Source organism: Drosophila santomea, chromosome X (assembly GCF_016746245.2).
Source record: "Drosophila santomea strain STO CAGO 1482 chromosome X, Prin_Dsan_1.1, whole genome shotgun sequence".
Taxonomy (NCBI): domain Eukaryota; kingdom Metazoa; phylum Arthropoda; class Insecta; order Diptera; family Drosophilidae; genus Drosophila; species Drosophila santomea.
In genome coordinates this window covers 19,163,291-19,183,504 of record NC_053021.2, presented here as the reverse complement: position 1 = coordinate 19,183,504, position 20,214 = coordinate 19,163,291, and the positions used below count along the sequence as shown (strand labels likewise).

The 20,214-nt window shown below is 50.9% G+C and overlaps 7 protein-coding genes across 8 annotated transcripts; 5 read left to right on the top strand and 2 right to left on the bottom strand.

Moving 5' to 3' along the window:
* On the top strand, window positions 1-816 carry LOC120456409 (probable DNA-directed RNA polymerase subunit delta). The gene is made up of 2 exons (XM_039643240.2): window positions 1-145; window positions 198-816. Exon 2 carries the CDS (start codon window positions 207-209, stop codon window positions 699-701), a length of 495 nt encoding a protein of 164 aa, XP_039499174.2. The 5' UTR covers window positions 1-145; window positions 198-206; the 3' UTR covers window positions 702-816.
* A 232-nt stretch (window positions 817-1,048) lies between these two features.
* LOC120456408 (DNA replication complex GINS protein PSF3) lies at window positions 1,049-2,419 on the top strand. The gene is made up of 3 exons (XM_039643239.2): window positions 1,049-1,253; window positions 1,326-1,720; window positions 1,814-2,419. The coding sequence occupies exons 1-3, from the start codon at window positions 1,151-1,153 to the stop codon at window positions 1,952-1,954; spliced, it is 639 nt and encodes a 212-aa protein (XP_039499173.1). The 5' UTR covers window positions 1,049-1,150; the 3' UTR covers window positions 1,955-2,419.
* LOC120456406 (ceramide synthase) lies at window positions 2,021-18,411 on the bottom strand. Its single transcript, XM_039643237.2, has 4 exons — window positions 17,680-18,411; window positions 4,166-4,628; window positions 3,747-4,076; window positions 2,021-3,675 (listed from the first exon to the last, which is right to left on the bottom strand). The coding sequence occupies exons 1-4, from the start codon at window positions 18,072-18,074 to the stop codon at window positions 3,565-3,567; spliced, it is 1,299 nt and encodes a 432-aa protein (XP_039499171.1). The 5' UTR covers window positions 18,075-18,411; the 3' UTR covers window positions 2,021-3,564.
* Window positions 4,748-9,552, top strand: LOC120456403. Its single transcript, XM_039643231.2, has one exon. It carries the CDS (start codon window positions 5,033-5,035, stop codon window positions 9,494-9,496), a length of 4,464 nt encoding a protein of 1,487 aa, XP_039499165.1. The 5' UTR covers window positions 4,748-5,032; the 3' UTR covers window positions 9,497-9,552.
* On the bottom strand, window positions 9,597-10,813 carry LOC120456407. Its single transcript, XM_039643238.2, has one exon. The coding sequence runs from the start codon at window positions 10,711-10,713 to the stop codon at window positions 9,670-9,672; it is 1,044 nt and encodes a 347-aa protein (XP_039499172.1). The 5' UTR covers window positions 10,714-10,813; the 3' UTR covers window positions 9,597-9,669.
* Window positions 10,858-15,536, top strand: LOC120456404 (serine/arginine repetitive matrix protein 5). Of its 2 annotated transcripts, XM_039643234.2 has the most exons (4): window positions 10,858-14,609; window positions 14,669-14,917; window positions 14,979-15,279; window positions 15,369-15,536. In XM_039643234.2, the coding sequence occupies exon 1, from the start codon at window positions 11,029-11,031 to the stop codon at window positions 14,476-14,478; it is 3,450 nt and encodes a 1,149-aa protein (XP_039499168.1). In that variant the 5' UTR covers window positions 10,858-11,028; the 3' UTR covers window positions 14,479-14,609; window positions 14,669-14,917; window positions 14,979-15,279; window positions 15,369-15,536. The 2 variants fall into 2 exon arrangements, with proteins under 2 accessions (XP_039499168.1, XP_039499166.1); XM_039643232.2 differs by having other exon boundaries at window positions 10,858-14,917.
* A 507-nt stretch (window positions 18,412-18,918) lies between the features above and the next one.
* Window positions 18,919-20,037, top strand: LOC120455951 (antigen 5 like allergen Cul n 1). The gene is made up of 3 exons (XM_039642494.1): window positions 18,919-19,164; window positions 19,265-19,644; window positions 19,715-20,037. The coding sequence occupies exons 1-3, from the start codon at window positions 19,036-19,038 to the stop codon at window positions 19,965-19,967; spliced, it is 762 nt and encodes a 253-aa protein (XP_039498428.1). The 5' UTR covers window positions 18,919-19,035; the 3' UTR covers window positions 19,968-20,037.
* The last annotated feature ends 177 nt before the right edge of the window (window positions 20,038-20,214 follow it).

The following is a 20,214-nucleotide window of genomic DNA, read 5'->3' as shown; positions in this document are numbered from 1 at the left end:
TCAGCAACACGGCAGTTAACTGTTAAAGTCCTTTCACTCTCCAGCCCTCGTTATCGTGCGTCAGTTTGAAACTTTTTACTGTAATTCAGAAAAATAAACGAACAAGTTGTGTGCTCTGCTAAGTTACGGAATTAACTAATATAGGGTAAGTGAACACTTTGAAACCAATACTTTTGTCTGATTCTTGGGCCCACCAGATACTCGAAATGGCTATTCGGGACATTCGGCTGTTTTTCGTCACCAATAAGCAGCACTTGCTGCTCGCTATTTCACTTTTCTTGATTTCAAGTGGAATATTGCTCTTCAAATTGGACAACAACGTCGCCGGCTCGATGATCAATATGCTGGATCTGAACGGCGGACTGAACTCCGCCAGTATGTGGAACCACAATGCTGCTGTCGGCATCTACACACTGAGTCTTATCATGGTGTTATTCGCCGTGTTCTTTCAACGTCGCTTCCGAATCTTTGACACGAATGTTATGATGCCGCTGGAGAATGCAGCTAAGCAATCTGATGAGGAGGAGGTGGAGGAGGAGGAGGATAAGGATGAGGATGAGGATGAGGATGAGGATGAGGATGAGGATGAAGATGAGGATGAGGATGAGGATGAGGATGAGGATGAGGATGAGGATGAGGATGAGGATGAGGATGAGGATGAGGAGGAGGAGGAGGAGGAGGAGGAGGAGGAGGAGGAGTAAGGCGTTAATCACCATTGCCGGACTCGCAGAAGAAGAAACATTCCCAGCTATAATATAAAAAGCTATCAATTGTTCTAAATTGAAGTCAAAATAAAGTCATTGTCGAGAACGGAAACATTCCGAAAGTTTTTTTTTTTTTTTTGACGAAAATTGCAGAACCAGGTTTTTCTTTAACTGAGTTATAATAAAATATGACTATTTTTCTGGAAAATGTCAAGTGCAGTTTGCGATTTAAGATTCGCGGTTTCGCGTACTTCTCCCACGCTTTTCATAGTGTTAGTGCATCCCTGGAAATATAAGTAAATAAAACCTGACCAAGTGAACAGCTGTTTTAGCCTCGATAGACCCCCGGCAAAATGCATCTGATATCGATAGGCGATAGGCCGCGCACTTAAGAAATTGAATTTACCTAAATTAAAGATCAACGAATCACAAAGCTTGGCTTCGCAATGAATAGCATGAACTATTTTCCGAACTACTACTCCATCGAGGACATATTCGTGACCCAGGAAAAGGTGGAATGCCGGGTGAACACCAAGCTGCAGCGGATGGGTGAGTGATTCGTATAATGGTTAGACGCACATCCTGGCCAGTTCAATTTCATTAATATCGAGTTCTATGCAGGATTCCTGGACTCTGGTGCCGAATCCGATGACCTGGAACCCGGCAGGACGGTCAATCTGCCGCTGTGGTACATCAAGGAGCTGAAGGTAAACAATGCCTACTTCACCGTCGCCGTGCCGGATATCTATCGCAATGTGCACAAGGCCGTCTGCGAGGCGGAGACCACCCACATTGAGCTGGGACGCCTGCACCCCTACTTCTACGAGTTCGGTCGCTATCTGACGCCCTACGATCGCAACCACGTCATCGGGCGCATCATCTTCGAGACGCTGCGCCAAAGGGTACGCCACCTCTTGGACATCTCCAAGAGCGACGGACAGGCGGCCAAGGCGGAGCACCGACTGGACAACATCGAGGCCAAGCTGCACGAGGCTGGAGTGCGCACCAACAGTCAGGTGGGTTCTTTGCGACTTTTCAAACTTGGGAACTCTTTATTCCCCAAACTGGCAGCCACTTCATTGACAAAACTTATCCATTTTCTATTTCAGTACATTGAATGGCTGCAGATGACGGGCAACAAGATTCGCACCTCGGAGCTGGTGGAGGAGCACCAAAAGAAGCGGCGACGAGCGGATCGCAGCGATGACGAGAGCGATGCGCTGCCCAACAGCAAACGGGCCACCTTGTGAACCAGCAGTCCAGCAGTTCAGCAATCTAGCTGCCCAGCAGAGTAAACAAGTCCAGACACACTGATGTACTGTGGAACTGTAGCAACTTTATTTCGTCCATTCGTTCGGTGGCCATGGGGGCAGCCTGACCACTCAAAAATACACTTCATCTACACTATGCACTCGGCTAAATCCATTTGTACAGTTCAAAATACATGGGTTTCGCATACATCTCTACGCATAACTAATCATCCAATCTGGGACCGGTCATACATAAAACTCCTAAGAGCTGCCGGTTCGCGTTTTCCATGGACTTGGCAATAAGCCAAACCACCGCGCATCCTTGTACGATGTTGCGCCACATTATTACATATAAATAGTTAACTACATATATAATTATAATCTTGTAAGCTCAATTAAAATTTGATTTTGTGCTAGTTTCACATACATTTCACAAATAAACATACACCAATGTCAGCGTACATACATACATAGGTAGTTCTCTTAAAAGCAACCAATAGGACTTCATTCTATGTCAGGGACCGTAATGCTTATAAGTCTGGATTGTGCTATTTGTTTATTTTGGAAGAGTTTTCAATGCTATAATGTAATGAACTAAACAAGTTAGGCTATAGCGCACAAAATAGGCCAATATACATACATAATATAAGTGGTATTTATATTCTAATAAAGAAAATGTTTAAACAAATCAAACAAATGAGCATATCAGAATATTTAAAACAGTAGTACCGCTTTTGAATTTAAAGGATAAGATAAAGGATACTGATGCTTAACTCTCGTGTAGCACAGTTAAATATTTGATTACAAATATTTTTCTATTTTAAAATATCGTGATATGCAATTCAGAAAATATATGTTCTGGTCGGCTGGAAGTTAAGTTGCAGCAAACTACTGTCATCGTTTTCCATTTCACCTTATTCTCTACATAGATGGCCGAAAAATGATCTACGGTCCCCGGGTATCTATATATTCTTTGATCACTATACAATATATATATATATATATATACATATATATATATCAATATCAATATATGCACATCGAACATTCCTAGCCGTGCATCTGGCCAATTTCTTTTGGCTTTCATATGCTTCTCAGTTATCCCTTCGCATACGCAATATATATATCTAACATTTATGGTATTAACACAAGCTTTTCCCTCGACAATTTGTTTTTTTTTTTTTGGGGCGATTAACAACATCGATTTCGTGGATATAGCGGAAATTGAATGCAACATTAATTCGTTTATGTTTAGGGGGCTTGCTTCAAAAAATAAGCAACATAGTTTATTCGCCTTATCTGCATTTGGTTTTAGTTTTGTTCTCGTTCTCGTTCTTAGTTCTTTGTGTTCTTTAGTTTTTTAGTATATAATGCCTTTTTAACACTAAATTTCTGTCCAATGTCTTCTGTTCATTTGTAATCCGCCATCGATTACGCTGCCATGTATAATCTCCGTTCGTCCTCACGATTCTGTGTTCAGTTTTCCTCTTTCGACGTAGTGGGTCGTTGTAGTTGTTGTATAATTAATTGTTAAAAATGTATAAACAATAGCAAGATCTCCGCAATACGTATGCGGCTGGAACTCTGCCTCAAAATAAATACAATTTGCACTAATTTTTGCCATTTACGACGGCGGTGGGGGTGGGCGTGTTCGTGGGCGTGGTCGCAGACTTTGCCGGTAGAACTGCATTGGGTGGCCGCCTCTTCTGCGGTAGAAAGACCTGAAATAGAGAAGGAAAGAGATGCATGAAAGTGAGCAAGACAGAACGATTCGTATGCAACTGCCACGCACCTTGAGAGCTCCCAAAACCATCAGATAGAACCAGTAGAGCTGTGGCAAGAACAGTATAGCGATGCTGATGAGGCATCCACGGGGCAGGCCACACATGGCCGACCACAGGGACGCAGCCTCAATGGCCAGGCTGTAGCGCCACATCACGTATGGCCACATGCAGACGCGGCACACGAAGAAGGTGGCCAGCATGAGCAGCCCATTGGCGATGTACACGCGAGAATCCTTGAGGCGCATGGTGCTCAGGATGCTGCGCAACGAGACGAACGGCGTGGAGAACTCCATCATGAACATGTAGCTATAGATACAGTGGCCGCCACCGCGGATGTACTGAAATCGTTAGATATGTACATAGGTATTAACATAGGTATTAACATAGGTATATGTATGTGTTGTATGTGGTGGCAAGTTGTGCTTACCGTCACCACCAGCAATCCAAAGGTTCCGATAAAGACATGGTGTATCATCATGACCGGGTGCGTGACCACGTACTTGAGGAAGTCCCATCTACCGTCCTTGGGTATCTGGACACAGGCTCCATCGTAGTCGCAGATCTCGTGCAGATTGGTTGGAGTGCTGCCGTTGTTGTTGCCACTTGCCGGTGACTTGCTGCCGTTGACCTTGCCGTTGGCATGACCATTGCTCACCACCGCTCCCTGCTCCCTGCCCTTGGTGATGCGCAGCAGGTGCAGCTTATCGGCGATCTTCTGGGTGTGCACCTTGTACATCGACCAGATGTCGTACATAAAGTAGGCGGTGCCGAACCAGCCGTACGCCTCCATCAAGAAGTGGGATGCATATACAAAGGATTTGGTGCACGTCGACTTGCAGACGATGAGTCCCACGAGGAAGGAGAATGTCGCCTGGATGGCCGACACGATTCTGGAAGCATAGTCATGTTTTAATACATATTTTTTAGGCATTCTTATTAGATAGTAATAAGTTGAGATTGGGAAGCCTTTTCTCTAGATCTCATATTGTTCTAATATCAATTATACAATTCCCCCTTTATATACATATGTACTACTCAATTATGTGATAAAATAAAGTAATAAGCTGGCATGACGCATTTTACCTTATCGTATGAAGGTTGTAAGACTTGGGCTTAGATTCACAGTTTGCGATTACGTTCTTATGACTCAAAATTCAATTGAGCCTTCAGATTTCGACAAAACTCATAAATTATCTGGGAAAATCGTCAAAATTTTTGGTAACCAACCGGAAGCAGTCATCCAACCCCAACTGTCATCTCTCTCACCCTCCCTCATCATCGCAAGGCACCCCAAATGGAGCCATGTGATCCTGGTCCAGAACGAGCCATGCGGCAGTATCTAACCCGACTGCTGGAGACCGGCACCTCCCGTTCCACGGGCTGTCTGGACCGCTTCGTGCAGAAGGGCATGAGCAATTTTCCACCGCAATCATCAGCCCTCGAAGGCAAGACGTCCCGTTGTTCGCTCTTCGAGCAGCTCCTGTCCGGCGAAAGCCGCAAATCGGAGCGTTTACTTGTGCCCGACCTGGCCACCGAGTGGTTCCGCAAGCAGAAGGTATTTCTGGACAAGCTCAGCCCCGAGGAGCTGGCCGCCCTTAGCGATGGATTGGCGGTCAGGGACAGCAAGAAGACACAACCAGTCAGCAAGTCCGGAGCAGTGGCTCCAATAGCTAGCCAAATGAAGGATGCAGAGGAGTCTGAAGGCAAGGTGGCAACATGCATTCCCACCACGGAGCCACGAGATGGTAATGGTAACCCCTTCCTCCTCGGCAATGCCCAAGCGCAGGAAGTGCACAGCAAGGGAGCCAAGCGAAGGAGATTCCACTGGGAGAGGGCTGGCCATCGTTGTCCAGTGCGCAGAGGCAGCTGCTCCTGCCTGAAGCGACGGGCAGGCGCATCCTGTGACTGCCTCTTCCAGGCCGATGGACAGCCCATGGCCAGCGATTGCTTGGAGGCGGCACTCCGGACGGAGCCGCTGTTGCCGTGCCTGCGTCGCAAGTTCGACTTGCGCCAGGCGCCACAACGGCGTCTCGATCCGGCGCGCTTCCGTCGCATTTCGCCGGAGTTCTATCGCATTCTGGCCAGCTACGAGGCGGCCATGAGCGAGAGCTGTCCGCTTTACGGCATCTCCATGCATCACTGGGGCGACACCGAACCATGTTGTCCGTGCGGCGAGCGCCATACGAATGCGAAGCAGCGATTTCTGGGCGACGATTCGGTGGCCACATCGGTGTTGGCTCCTTCTTGGCCACCACTGGAATCCCGACCAATGGAGGACAACAAACAGCCCGCCAAGAAGCAGGCTGAGAGGAAGGGCTCCAAATCTTTGAAGGAGAAATCAGAGAAGTTAAAGAAGTGCTGCTGCACAAATGACACCTGCCCCAATGAGTGTTGCGCGGTAACTAAGGGAACTGGAAAGAAGCAAATGGACGATTCCTCCACATCTGAGGATGAGCGAGAAGAGCAATGGCGTAGAAAGCAGGTGGACAAGCAGGTGGAGAAAGCGGATGACCAGAGGGTCAGGCAGGTGGACAAGCAGCCGCACAAAGCGGATGGCCAGAGGGTCAGGCAGGTGGACAGCGGACAGACTGCCCAATCGTTGAGTCCCTCCGAGAATCGTCACCCTGAAAGGTGGCAGGGGCGCAGGAGCGAAAACCAACAGGAGCGGCAGCAAGCGAATCCCGAGAGGCGGCGGAGATTCCCCTACTGCTTCCACCGGCAATCGCAGTCATACAGAGCTGCCTATGCTCCCTCGCACTTTTCGCCGCTGTCTTCCTATCCATCGGATTTGCCGGCACCTACTAATCCATCTGCGTCTGCACCTACATCCTTACCAGCTTCTTCGACTGCATCCACGCCTGCTTCGTCATCGAGCTCACCCGAAATGCCCAGGGAATGCCAGTGCCGACACCAGCCGAGGGGCATCCTCAGCGGATTCACTGGCATCTGCAAGCGTTGCATCGAACCAGGTCGCCATTTGCTCTACAATTTGAATGCAAACTACCAACAAAACCGCGAGCGCTACGGACAGATGCGTCAGAACAAGAAAAGGCCATTCCACATAGCCTCACAGCCGGCACCCTGCAGCTGGCAGAAGTCTAAGGGGTACTCCTGCAATGAAAGGATCGAGCAGGGCGACAGCAGCATCACACTGAGACCCCAATCCTTGGCCGAAACCCGCTTCCAGAACTGTCATCCGGACAGCGAAGTTATGCGTGGACAAGCCAACAGCGAACAGTCCTTGCCATTTCGCACACCCGCCAGCGAACGCACCTTGGCGGGTTGGGATCCAGTCCAGCAGGAGCAACCTCACTTGGAGGTGGCGCAATGCCAACCCGACTGCAAATGCGCATTGCCGCAGCAATCCTTCCAACTGCCGCCGGTCAGTAATTGCACCTTCGCCCTGGCCGAAGCCCAACAAGAGGTGCTCCAAAGTGTCAAGGTGGCACGAAAGTCGAGCAGTGAGCTGGATTACTTGAAGTGCGGACATCGAGTTAGAGCCTGCTACTTGGCCAATGACTTTCACCAGCTGATGAAGCGCGTGGCGCGGAAGAGACCCAGAGCCAAGTCGTCGAGTCCACCATCTACAGCTAAAGCAGCAATACGACAGCAATCCACTGAAGCTTCAGGTGCATCTTCATCGGAACGGTCCAAGATCCAAGCCAAATCCCATGCGAAACCCATAATTACGCCGCGATCTAAGCCAAGAATATTAGGTGCTTTGTTGCCAGAAGAATTCACAGCCAAGAGATTAAGCATCACCAATTCGGCCACAGTGAAGCTTCGCAGTCTGCGGAAGGTCAAGAAAAAGAAGCAGGATCGTGAGCCCAAGAAGGAAAACTACAGTATGTGTCGGGTGGAAGGCGATGTTCAAGATCAGAAGCTACCAAGTAGCAGCCAAGTGGGATATTCCTCAAAGAGCTCATCCAAGGCATCATCCCGAGGCACATCTCCGAAGAGTCAACGAGCAGCGAAGTCCTCAAATCGCAGTGCAAGCAAAGAGCGAAGTCAGAAGAGACCTTCCTCCTGCAGTTCCTCCTCACGCTCCTCGCAACGAGAGCGCTCCTCCAGCGGCCAACGGTGGGCTGCACAACATGGAGTTCCCGATACTCCTAGCACTTCGGATGCTTCCTACTGGACACAGAAAAGAAGTCGAGAGCCAGCCAAGCAGAGCGAACAAAGGCAGAGATTTCAATCCAACTCCACATATCCCTCCCACTCCGATGTCTACTCCAGTCAGTACTCGAGAGTACAATCACCATACCGAAGTTCAGCACTGAAGTCGTCCACCAGGAAGGCGGCAATTCAATACCAGGCATCGCTTCCCAGCACTGCACCTCGGCACTTGGAGACGGGTCGCAGATACTACACGGACACGCAGCCGGGTGGCGGCGAGGTGGCGGGAGGCGCCAGGTGTAGCTGTCGCTCCCTGCGCTCCACCACCTCCATCCGGGCGCTCAGCTCCAACACGGACAGTGTCCGGTGTCCCTGTGCGCCCGCTCCCTCGGTGGCCAGTGTGGATCCAGCACAAGAGGTGCAGGTCCATGTGGCAGGGGAGCAGCAGGATGAGCACAGCTGTTGCTGCAGATACCACACTCCTCCGCTAGATGCAGCATATCTTCAGCCCAGTTCCACTCCCACTCCACCGCCATGTGCCTGCAGACGCCACAAGGCAATGTTGTTCAGTGACGCCATGAGGTGGCAGCCACAGCAGCATCACCACGCTCGCACGCTACTGCGCACCCAGCGTCCACCGCCACCGCCATCGCCATCGCCTCCTCCTGCGCCAGCGCTCCTGAAACACCAACATTTGCTCATGTTTCCACAGTACCCACAGTACCATGTGGAAAACGCAGCCGTTGAGCGAACCCCCGAATGGCTTCCGGAGTACCAAGCACCTGGTCACTATCCAAGCAATGCTAGCCAGCGGTGGGAGGACTCGCCCTATTGCACGCAGAACAACTACCTCATGCCGGACAGCCCAAGGAACAACTCCTACGCTGGTCAGTCCACATATCAAGAAAGTCTGGGCGGGAATCGCGCTGGAGCCATAAGAGCCGCTGCTCAGGGTCTTAGAGGTGTGGTCCAGGCTCTGGGCGGAACTCGGTCCAGATCGAGACACAATCCGCAACTGGATTGCCACCAGCAAAGTGGCTACAGCCAGGAACAGAATCCAATCAACTTGGAACCTGGGCCATATCAAAACCAGGTGAGGGTGCTGCATTCAAACGCTGTCTCCCATCTCCAAGCACAAGCGGCGAACAACCACATGGATGATGAAGCTTCCCTTTACACGAGACCATCCACATCGACCCACTACGAGAACTATCCGCTGAGGAATGAAATCCCCAGCAGCTGCAATGCAAGGAGGAGTATGGAAAGGGACCAATCGACGTTTAGGATGGAAGGTGGTAGACGGCAAGCCGCAGGATGTAGCAGTTTATCCGACAAACCCCAAAAACTGTCCCATCCCACGCCACTTGCCATGTTCTTTGAGAGCTTGAGAGCCAAACACGCTGCTTCTGCAATTCCCACGACTAAACAGAGCCTAGTCAATGATTGCTCCGATTCAATGCCATCCTCCTCCAGTGACGATGAGGCGGACGCAGATGACAGCTTGGACTGGCGGCACAGGCACAGGCAACTGCGCAGTCCCTCGCAGGATACCATGGTCATCCCACCCACCTACACAGGTCTGCTCGAGGAGCAAGTGCTCGGCGAGTATCTGCCCAGTCCGCGGTGCAAGCGCAGGACATAACTAAACACAAACTGAATGTCCCGGATTTGCAGGCATCTGTGCATCTGTATAAACTATAGTAAATATTTGAAAAATCCTTCCAAATGAAGAGCAGAGCGCATTTGCATTAGGGAATTTAGTAAATGTAAATGGACCGAGATTAAGGACACAAGAGGAAGGCTTCACTGGGTTCTCTATCGATCGCCGCCCTGCATGCGCACTCCCACGTTGGCCGCTTCCGGCTTGTTCCTCTTCGGCGAGCCGGCGGAGTTGTGTGAGCCACGGCGAGATCCCTTCTCCGAGGCATTGGTGCTGCTCCGATTGGCCGGCGCCCAGCTCTTCCGGTTGGAGGAGCGACGCAAGGAGGTGGCGGTACTGCGAACAATTGGCGTTGTGCCCTCGTTCCGTGAGCTCATGTCGTCGGGCTCCGGAACGCGACGGGTGCAGTATATCTGCACGGTGATGGTTCTGCGCGGCTTCTTCTGTGCATCCGCATCCTTGCTCTTGGACTTCTCTCTGCGACGGCGACGCTTCTTAATCACCGCTTCCTTGTCGGTGGCGACCACTTTCTGGTACAGATTGCACAGCTCCAAGCACTGCCGCCCGCTGTGGAACCGCTTAGTGCGTCCGTCCTGCTCCAAGATGCCGCATACCAGCTCGTCCAGCTTCACATGCTGCACCACCGACAGCAGGCCACCGATATCCACGGGACAGGCGGCCCGGGCATTCAGCTTGTACAGCATGGCCAGCAGCTGGGTCCGCTGCTCCGGCACCAGCACCGGGCCGAGAAAGATCAGGCGCAACAGCTTGTACGTGTTCCGCCGGTCCAGCGGATCGATGCGGTGGCCACAGCGATCGAACATGCTGTCGTAGATCCTCAGGTCGTGCAGCTCCGTGTACGGCGCCTTCACGTTCTCCATCACCGACCAGGTGCGATCGCGCGGATAGCGCGGCAGCGGCCTGCTCTCGTGATAGGCGAGTAGGAAGAGCGTGGTCAGGATCTGGAACTTGCTCACCCGGAACAGGCAGCTGAACGCCTCCACAATGTGCCTGTTGCGCTGGCAGCTGCAGTGGCACTCGTGCTTCGACTCGTTGTGGCAGCACAGTGTGCACTTGGCGGACGGACAGCACTGGTAGACCGCCGCTGGATGCCTTGGCTGCCGTGGCACATGACCAGCTGGTGGACAGCACATCGATGGTCCGCAGACCGCGGCGCCACTCATCGGTGCACAGCACATCTCCCTCAATCTCGCCGAGAAACTACAATTTTGGGTTTTCTCTATCGAAAGGTTGATTTCCAGATTGAAAACAATGCCATGGCTTCAAAATAACAGCCATTTGAATACACATGTTTTTCCACATCACAGTAGGTACCGCCGCTGTATGTCATTACTATTTACTCCCTTTACCAATCATTATGTTAAATTATCGAATAAAAATTAAACAAAATCGTTTTTAACCATTGAGAAAAAGTACAAAAACTAAATTTCGAGATCAATTGAAATTCCCGTTCGACCAAAAGACCCAACCACAAAACTTTCGGCATAGGCGCAATGTCCACGGAGATGTCTAAATTCTTAGGTGGAGGCCGCCGTACTCCCGCCAATCGAAACTTGGCGCTCAAGAGCAGAACGGGCACTGGCGTTGGAACCCCAAAAGGTGGTACTGCTGCTGCAATGCAGCCACCAAGTCAAAGGAAGCAGGGGCCATCAAATGACACAGCAGGAGCTTCGAGATTGGGAGGAGGTACTGGTGCAGCACAGCCGGCACCCAAGTCCAGTACCAGACCATCGAATGGAGCAGCTGGAGCTGTGCCCAAGAAACCAGCAAGTCGAGCAACTCCGGCGAACGCAGTGACAGCAGATGCAGCCAAGCCAGTGCCCAAAAGGGCAACTGGTGGTGGTGTTGCCACGAGGGTTATGCAAACCACGGCCACATCCACGTTGCGTCGCAGGCCAGCTCCTCCGGCTGCCGCAAGGATGCCCATCTCCCGCCGCGTAAACGAGGTCAAGTGGATCATGAAGCCATCGCAGAGCTTTACGCCGTGCAGCAAGTCCTCCTCCGAGGATCATTTTCCGCCACTGGCCAGCGGATCGCAGGAGCGAAAGGCGGATCACGCTGCAGATTTGGAGCAACGGTGCAGGTGCAGCAGCAGCAGCAGTAGCAGCAGTGGTGGTGGTGGTCATCTGCACAGGTCGCAGCTACTGATGCCTTTGCCGGCTGAACAGATTGGGCGCACAACAAGGAGCAAGGGGCGAGCATCGCGCATATTCCGTGTGCCCAGCCAGCGGATCATGCACGTGGATGCGCTGATGCAGGCACAGCTGCGCCAGATGAATCCGCGGAGAATAAGAAACCAGACGAGTAGGTCCCCCAACTGGTCAGCCAGTAGGTCCATACCAAGTCCATTGTCCCAACAATCATCCTTTAGATTGCCAAGCAGCTCGCCCAGCAGTTCAACCGAAGTTGTGGCGCTGAAGGAAGTTGTGCCTCTGCGTGATGCCACAACCATAAACCCGATACCCGATCTCGTCAAGACATTGCAGCCGCCGATCTCCTGCTCTCCCAGTCCGGACGTTGCTAGTAGTCCCGTTCCCAGCCGGAGTCGCCTTCAGAGCCCAGCCATGAGCACCAGTTCGAACTCCAGCAGCTGCACTACGGAGAACGTTGTAGTTAGCAGTACGTCCAGTACATCAAGTCGCCACTCGAATACCACCACCAGCAATACCAGTGTGATAGAGTGCAGGAACGGGATCAGTACGCGCACCGCCGAGCAACTGAGTCCTGCAGTCCAAGGTGCGATGGGTAGCAAGGCCATCAAGCTGACCTCGACGGTGATTAAGATCATGCAGCCTGTCTCATCGAAGAGGGACGTGAAAACGCCGGAAAACCAAAATCCCAAGGATAGGGAGCAGGAGAAGGAGAAGGAGAAGAAGCTGGAGAAGGAGCAGGAAATGGAGCAGGAGAAGAAGCAGGAGAAGGAGCAGGTGCAGGAGAAAAAGCAGGGGAAGGAGCAGGAGAGGAAGCAGGAAAAGGAGCAGGAGAAGAAGCTGGAGAAGGAGAAGGAGCAGAACAAGCTGCCCGTGCAGAAGGGCAACGCCAAAACGAGGATGGCAATGAACGCACCCATGGTGCAATCGATTTCGCCACCAAAGTTCACGCCCATGGTCAAGGTGCCGAATCCAATCAGCCAGTCGGTAAATCATGTCGTCAATCAGCTAACCGCTCAACTGAAGGAAGCCGCCATGATGCACCGCTCCAAAGACGATCTACCAAAGGATTCTAATACGTATGAAGCATTCTCAGCAAAGGATCCGTCGCGAAAGCCATCCATTTATCTGCTCATGAACCAGCCAAGAAATCAGTCAGGTGCCTCGACAAGTGAACCGTTCAAGGATTCCTGGGTCATTCAACCAATGGAGCAACCGAAGTTATCCACGATTAAGCTGCACAAGGACGAAGCGGTGAAACAGCACCCCAATCGTTATTTGGACGAATCCATAGAGCATCCTAGGCAATATATAAATCAACGCAAGGTGAGAGCGGCCAGTCAGCAGGGAAATGAATCAAAGAGCCCAGCTAGGAACCTCCATATGATGATGATGAGTCCTCCAAAGGAGTCAACAGTGCAACATCCAATGAGTCAGTATGTGACACCGCCAAAGGCTAGAAGAGATCGCCCAATGAGATCGCCTTCCAAGAGCTCGTTGCTTCTGCGGTCCAGAGAGTCGAAGACAGGAATAACAAGGAATCCGTACATCGAAGAAACCAAAACCTTATCGAGGCTTCCAGCTGGGGCCAGACGAACACCACCCGTTTCGGTGAATAGAATCAGCCAGCCGTCCACGTCCACGGGTAGCCCAAAAGTGGTGCCTCACCCGGAAGCGCCAAAGCCAGAAGCCACAACGGTTGGCAAGATCATTCGAAAGGAACAGCACAAGGTGCCGCGCACCATGGAGGATGGCATCGACATGAGCTACCAGTACTTTGTGTCGATTCCCCTCAAGCGTGGTAGAAAGCCACAGGTGGTTCGCTACCTCTACCGCCCCATGGTGCGTCAACTTAACGCTCCTCCTTCGCCCAGTCGCCGCTCCAGACGCGCAAGTAGAAGAGCAGCAGCAGCGGCGGCGGCAGCGGCAGCGGCCAGAGATGAAGATCAGCCAAAGGCAGCGGAGGCGGCGGGATCACAAAAGATGGATCCCGAGCTGCAAGCGCTGGGCGGAATGCCTCTGCCGCTGGAGGATGCACCATCGCAGAGTACAGAACCTTCGCCACAACCGGCAGTTAAATCAAAGATCCTGCTTGATCCCGAGGCAGCGCTGAATGCTCCGTACGAGGTGCCACCGCTCAAGCTGAATGCGCGCTACAAGGCGATGATGGAGCAGCTGGCCCAGATGCCCTATCCCGAGGACAAGTCCACTCGTCATCGTCGACGACGCTCCAATCGCCAAGTGCGCGCTGCCGGCGGCGCTGACCAGGAGCCTTCAACGTTCCAAGACCCGGGCTTTGGAGGTGGCGACGGTGCGAAGAGTGAAATGAGCGCCCTGCAGCAGGTGTCGTCCATTTGGAAGTCGGGTTCCCGATTGCCCAAGCCAGTCAACTATCAGCCGGAAGCCAATCGTCTTAGCACGGCAACCGGTGCTCCGATATCCTATCATTCTCCGGTGCAATTTGAACACTCCATGTCGGACTCGGAGCACTTCATTCTGCCAGATGGTGGGCCGTTGATGATTCAGGCCATCACCTACGACGACATCGAGAAGCGGGAGCAGAGGCTACTGGATGAGAAGCAGGATCATCCGTCGCAGGAACGCAAAGAGGGCAACAAATCAGTGAGCTTCCATCCTGGCAAGGTGGAAGTCAGTGAGTTTCCCGTGAGCAGCAGCTCCATCAGCATCAGCTCCTCATCGAGCAGCAGCTGTGGCGTAAGCAAGACTAAAACCCGCCGCACCTCCAAGAAGAGGAAGTCCAAGTCCAAGGGAAGGGGCAAGGTGCGCAAGTGATAAGAGCTTCCCGGAATCGGAAGTAACTGGCATCGTGGACTGCAAGCCAAACCAAACAATTGATCTCCGTAGCTTGAATAGATTTCAACGATCCTTTCTTTTTTAACCTCTAAAAGTTAAGAAATGATTTTGTAGGTTTTGAATATATTGCCATTAAATCACAAATGGTAACACAATACCCCCACCAAAGCCAGCTAATCTCCCACTCTACTACGAGTATTTAAGCTCAACGTTTCCATATACATTCGCATAAGGATTTCACGCAATGGCGAAGACGATGACTTCACCAGGCGATGGCGCACCCACAAAAGGTCAAGGGTGGTGGCACCGGGTCAAGGTCCTGCTGCGGCGATTGCTCAATGCCAGGATGTTGGTCATTAGCGACGGAGCCGGCGCCTCAAACTAATGGCCAGCGATTGCCCAACCCCCTGCGATACAAGTAATGAAATAGACTCGAATGTAATGATTTACTGAATAACTTCATAAGTTCTTTTCTTCAGTTCCAGCAGCAGTTGTGCTCCTACTTTTGTGACCCATTTGCCCACGCAATCAATTAGTCAAACGTGATTCCGCCGCCTAGTGCAAAGTGATCACTTAACCTTGACGCACCCCACCCGGTAGCACCCGTAGCTTCATTCCAGCACTGAATCCGAATTGGAATCAAAAGGGGAATGGGACTCGAACTCGAAAACAAACTCGGACTCGGAGCGCAACAGAACCGATGCAAAGTCCCCACATCGAATGTGGGCATTAGTTCCAATTAGAAGCGCCGCCGCTTCTGCCTAATGAATGGCCCCAAAGGTGTCTATTATATATATAGTATATATACACTATACTATACCCACTATATACACATGCACTATACTACATACATATATATTCGCGTACAGGTGCCGTATATCTGGGCTGGGCCACGCCGGGCAATCGAATCGAATGTGATTTGGATATCGGTTACTGGGTCGCAACGTCGAAGCGCCGCGTATGTCCACAATCCAAGCAAACCAGCAAACCAGCAAGTCAGCAAGTCAGCGGTAATGCAAATAAACAAATAGCCTCAACTATGTCCAATTAAGATGTATGACAAAAGTCAAGGGAGGGGGCGAAAAGCGATGGAAAGTTTTTGAATAGTTCTACGTCGATTGGCTGCTTTATTATACCCAGTTTTCCGATTCCGCGATTCCCTCGAGCTTTTCAAAAGCCTCCTAAGCATCTAACAACAAGCCGCTTATCGCTTATCAATGCTGGATGCACTCACTCACCCAAATCGATTCGTTTACCCGATAGTGGCGAGTAGAGCAGAACAGAACCAAACCGAACAGACAGACCCGGATAGATAGAGGGCGGCGGAAGATAGGCGGGGCCAATCACCAGAGCTCCGGCTGATTGCCTTATCGCTGATTCCCAACGCGAAGGTGAAGTGCGTCTGTCTGTGGGACTTACAACGATCGTGGGCCATTAATTAGCCACCAGGAAATTGGGTCGTCTGGCCGGGATTAGATGCGTAGTCCGGGTCAGGCGGATACTAATAGATGCCAGGCATACAATCTGAATAGCATACTTAACGCACAAAGCTGCGTTGAAAGCTCTGAGTTCGAAACTAGAAAAGTGATGGCAAATGAGAATCTAAGTTTTAGTAGAAGAAAGCAAATGAGAATCTAAGTTTTAGTAGAAGAAAGCAGTGAGTGGGAAACACGTGATGAGTGCTTATCCAAGTTTACGGCTCTGATAAAGCACATCGAGCCCATTCCCGTCCAGAGATCGGGTTGTGTAACACCTGTGTACAGCAATTGGCCGCACATGGCAATACTCTGTGTATGTTTCATCATGACCAATGTACGTGTGTATGCAATCGCGGGGGGGAAAGCCTCAATTTAAGCGCGTTAAACAATTCTACACACAGTTTAATTAACACTCGGGATTGCGGTATTGCGGGGCAAATAGTCGGGCAAGGGGGATACTCCATAGTTGGGCAATTACTAATGAATGGCCGTTTTGTTGTGCGCTTGCATCAGGCGCATTGAAAAGCTGTGAAATTTGATTCTCTCAAATAATTGTACTCGCTTTACTGTGCATTCAAGCATGGAGAACAGATCACATTACTGAGCAAATGCCAAGGATATTTGCAGGATATTTGTGTGAGAGAAAAGAGTGCATGTTCCACTGGCTGATTAAATGCGTTTCAAGTCGATTGATAGTTGTTTCCCCCCCGCAATTATTCCGTTTCGAAACTGAAACCCACTAGCCTTGAGCCAAAACCCGTTCTATCCCGGCTCCTCATCTCCTCGCCTCCCACAACACACAACCCACATCCCACTGCCCACATCCCACGCCCGCCGCAAGACCTTGACCCGCATGTCGCTGTGCTCGAGAAGATGATGATATAAATCAGCGTCGGCTAAGGAACGCCATTGCCGAATGTCGGGGACAACAGCCAGCAGCCACTGTCCAGCTGAGCTTTGTGTATATACTACTCTGCTATGGTTCCATCTGTCTACGTCGATGGAGAGGAAGGGCCCTCCAGAGTGTGTACTTAAAACTGGGTAAGGCGCTTTGGATTCGCGCCCGCGTAATATATTTCCCTAGATAAGGCTGAAAAGGTGAAGGAAAAGTTGAAGTGCCCACCACTTGGGTAGGGTTCCACTTCATAGTGTAATCTAATTATGCTTCAACTTGGGCTAAATTCAGCTCAGCAGCTAAGTCACTAAGTGAGTCACCCGCCGCCACCTTAAGGCGGGAATTTGATTGATGTTGAGAATACCTGTTACTTGGTTATAACGCTTATTGCCCACATACGTAATCGATGACAGCAGCAAGCTGCAGCTTTAGCTATCCGAAGTCCTAACTGACTAACTACGTCTGTGTGTAAATCGTTCCAGTTGCACTTATGGCAGTGATATTGGCCAACATAAGTATCTATTATTATGAGCTTATATAAGTATTTGAAACGCATAAATAGATTGCATGAATCATGTGGTCGATGGAAGGGCAGCTACTTATTTGACACAAAAACAAAAGGGGTTTTGGGAGTTGGGAATTGGGGATAGTGACACCCCCCACCACCACCACCCCCCTGACTGCATAACGCAAGTGCAGTAGGTGCGTGTGTGGGTGTGTGTGGGTGGGCAGTGCGGGAAAATCGATACGAATGTGCGTGCAACAGCCGCATCCGTGAATTGAGTGGGCGTTCGCCCTCCTACTCACTTGTTGGTGATCTCCAGGACGTCGGACATCATCAGGCGGTACTTGCGACGAAAGCGCTGGCCATGCGTCGTCTCCAGCAGGTATTTGTTGCAGAAGTCCGTTAGCGAAACGAAGTAGATGAATCCCAGCGAGGTGAGCACCAGGCCGCGCTGCAGCGAGATGCGGTCACTGCTGTTGGGTATCTGCCACAGGCTGCCGCAGGCCAGGCCCATCGAACCGATGGAGAAGGCCAGCGAGAAGTAACAGCCGCGTCCCGTTGCCTTCCCCGGCGTTCCCGCCTCCTTGGCGCCAGCATCCTGACCCAATAATGGCTGTTGCTCCTCCGAACGAACGGCGGTGGTGGCGGCGGCAGCGGCAGCTCCGTTGCCATTCACCGGCTGGCGGCGCTGCTGCATCCTGGCGCGTGGACGCACTCCACACTTGGCCTACAAAAAAAACCTCGCACTAAAACCCTTCTGATGGCGAAGGCGACGCAACCTGTTGCGGAAACCGGGAAACGGATTCCGGGTTGCGGATTCCGGACTCCTGACTCTGCTGCTCCCGCTGATGGCGGGCTGCGGACTTGACTCGGCTGCGGTTGTTTACTGGCGGCACTGCGTCTGGGACATGACGATTGGGCGACTGGGCGAACGGGAGGAGCTGGAAGACTCGGCGGTGCGAGGGCTCATGGATTCGTGCGGATTCGTCGTCGCAACCTATCGGTGGCAATCGTTCTTCGATTGTGCGTACCTATCGGGGCAGTGTGGCCGCCTACCAAACGGCAATTAATACCAAATTTATTTTGGACGCGCAGTGCCGATGAAATGCAATCGTATTCAAATAGCATTCAGTTGTGCAAAAGTGCCGTGAGCTCATAGTTGTTTTTCAGCGCATCGACACAGCGCTTTAAATAAAAATACAGCCAAACAGCGCTTTAAATAACTTAATAGTTATAAACTATGACGGCGGCGGTAACGATTTAAATACCGCTCGCAAAAGGTTTGTGTCCACGGTTTGGTCCCCATAGGGATTATATCTTGACATTTTGAAAAAGTACGAAATTATTTGCAATTATTTTTCAACATTAAAATATGAACAGCAGGTTCAGGAAAAGATTCACTTGGTAAAATAAATCTACACTTAGGTTAAACAAGGAGCTAGCATTTACTTATAATGCCCACTGTACTCGAATGTGCATTCATTAAATCGCATATAAGTACATAGGTTTTTTTTTTTTTTTAAAACACTTGTTTACTTCGTTTTCAAAACAGCCAGGCTGCGGCCTAAATAAATACGTGAGTCGCTCCATTCATTTAAAGTTACGTCTGCTTGCAAAATGTGTAAACAATTTAGTAGTTTTCCGTACATGAAACCAAAATGTCACGATCTCTATTTTGGATTGCCCTTTTACTCTTGGTCCTTGTGACTGCTTTTTCTTCCGCTCAGAACTATTGTGATCCGGAACTTTGTCCCAGTGGAAGACACGTGGCCTGCCAATCCAGCGGAGTAAGTAAATCCATACATACATATTTCAACAGACTGCTAGTTAGCCATCACGTTTGATCCTGTCTAATCCTGTCTCATCCCGTTCGTCGACTGCTTTCAGCGCTTTGTGAGCGGCTGCAGCGGCGAGTTTGTCCAAGTGGATGCCCACATCCAGCTGATCCTCCAGCTGCACAATGAGCGCCGTAACCTGATCGCTGGCGGAGGAGTCAGTGGCTTCCCCAGTGCCGTCCAAATGGCCACAATGGCTTGGGATGCGACACTGGCCCAACTGGCCTCCTACAATGCGCTGCAGTGCCGCATGGCACACGACGAATGCCGCAACACGAACACATATCGCTATGCGGGCCAGAATCTGAGCATCCTCTTCACCCGGAGCGTGGATGTGGCGGTCTTTCTGCGCCAGAGAATCGCCGCCTGGTTCGATGAGAATCGGGATGCGACCAGTGGCGACATTGAGAGCTACCAGATGCGTGGAGGACCGTAAGTTCAACGGTTGCATTATGGCCACCAAACAGTAGGGTGTTTCGTTATTCATTCATCTCGTTTGCAGAGCAATTGGCCACTTCACCACGATGGTCAACGAACGTAATAACCGAGTGGGATGTGCGATTGCCCGATTTACGGACGCCAATAACGTGCAGGCCACTCTGCTGGTTTGCAACTACGCGGTCACCAATGTGTTGAATAACCCGGTTTATAGGGCGGGTTCTGCCGCCTCGGAATGTACTACTGGTCGGAACTCCAACTATCCGAATCTCTGCTCCCCAAACGAGGTGTACAACTACAATCAGTGGTCGGGATAATGCAATTGATGCTATTTAGCGTGCGATTTGCAAAAGTAAATGTGCTGAATTGTTTATATCTATACTTGTACTGGATTTCTGCATATACTTTACCAGTATTTGTGTTTATTATTTCAAAATTGGGCCATCAATCGAATTCAAAACGGAAATCGAATGTTGCATGGAAACCGTATTCAATCGATTATTTCAATTTTTATCAGAGCGATAGTGTCGATATATGACACATCTGGCAGCGCCCGCCGCCAAT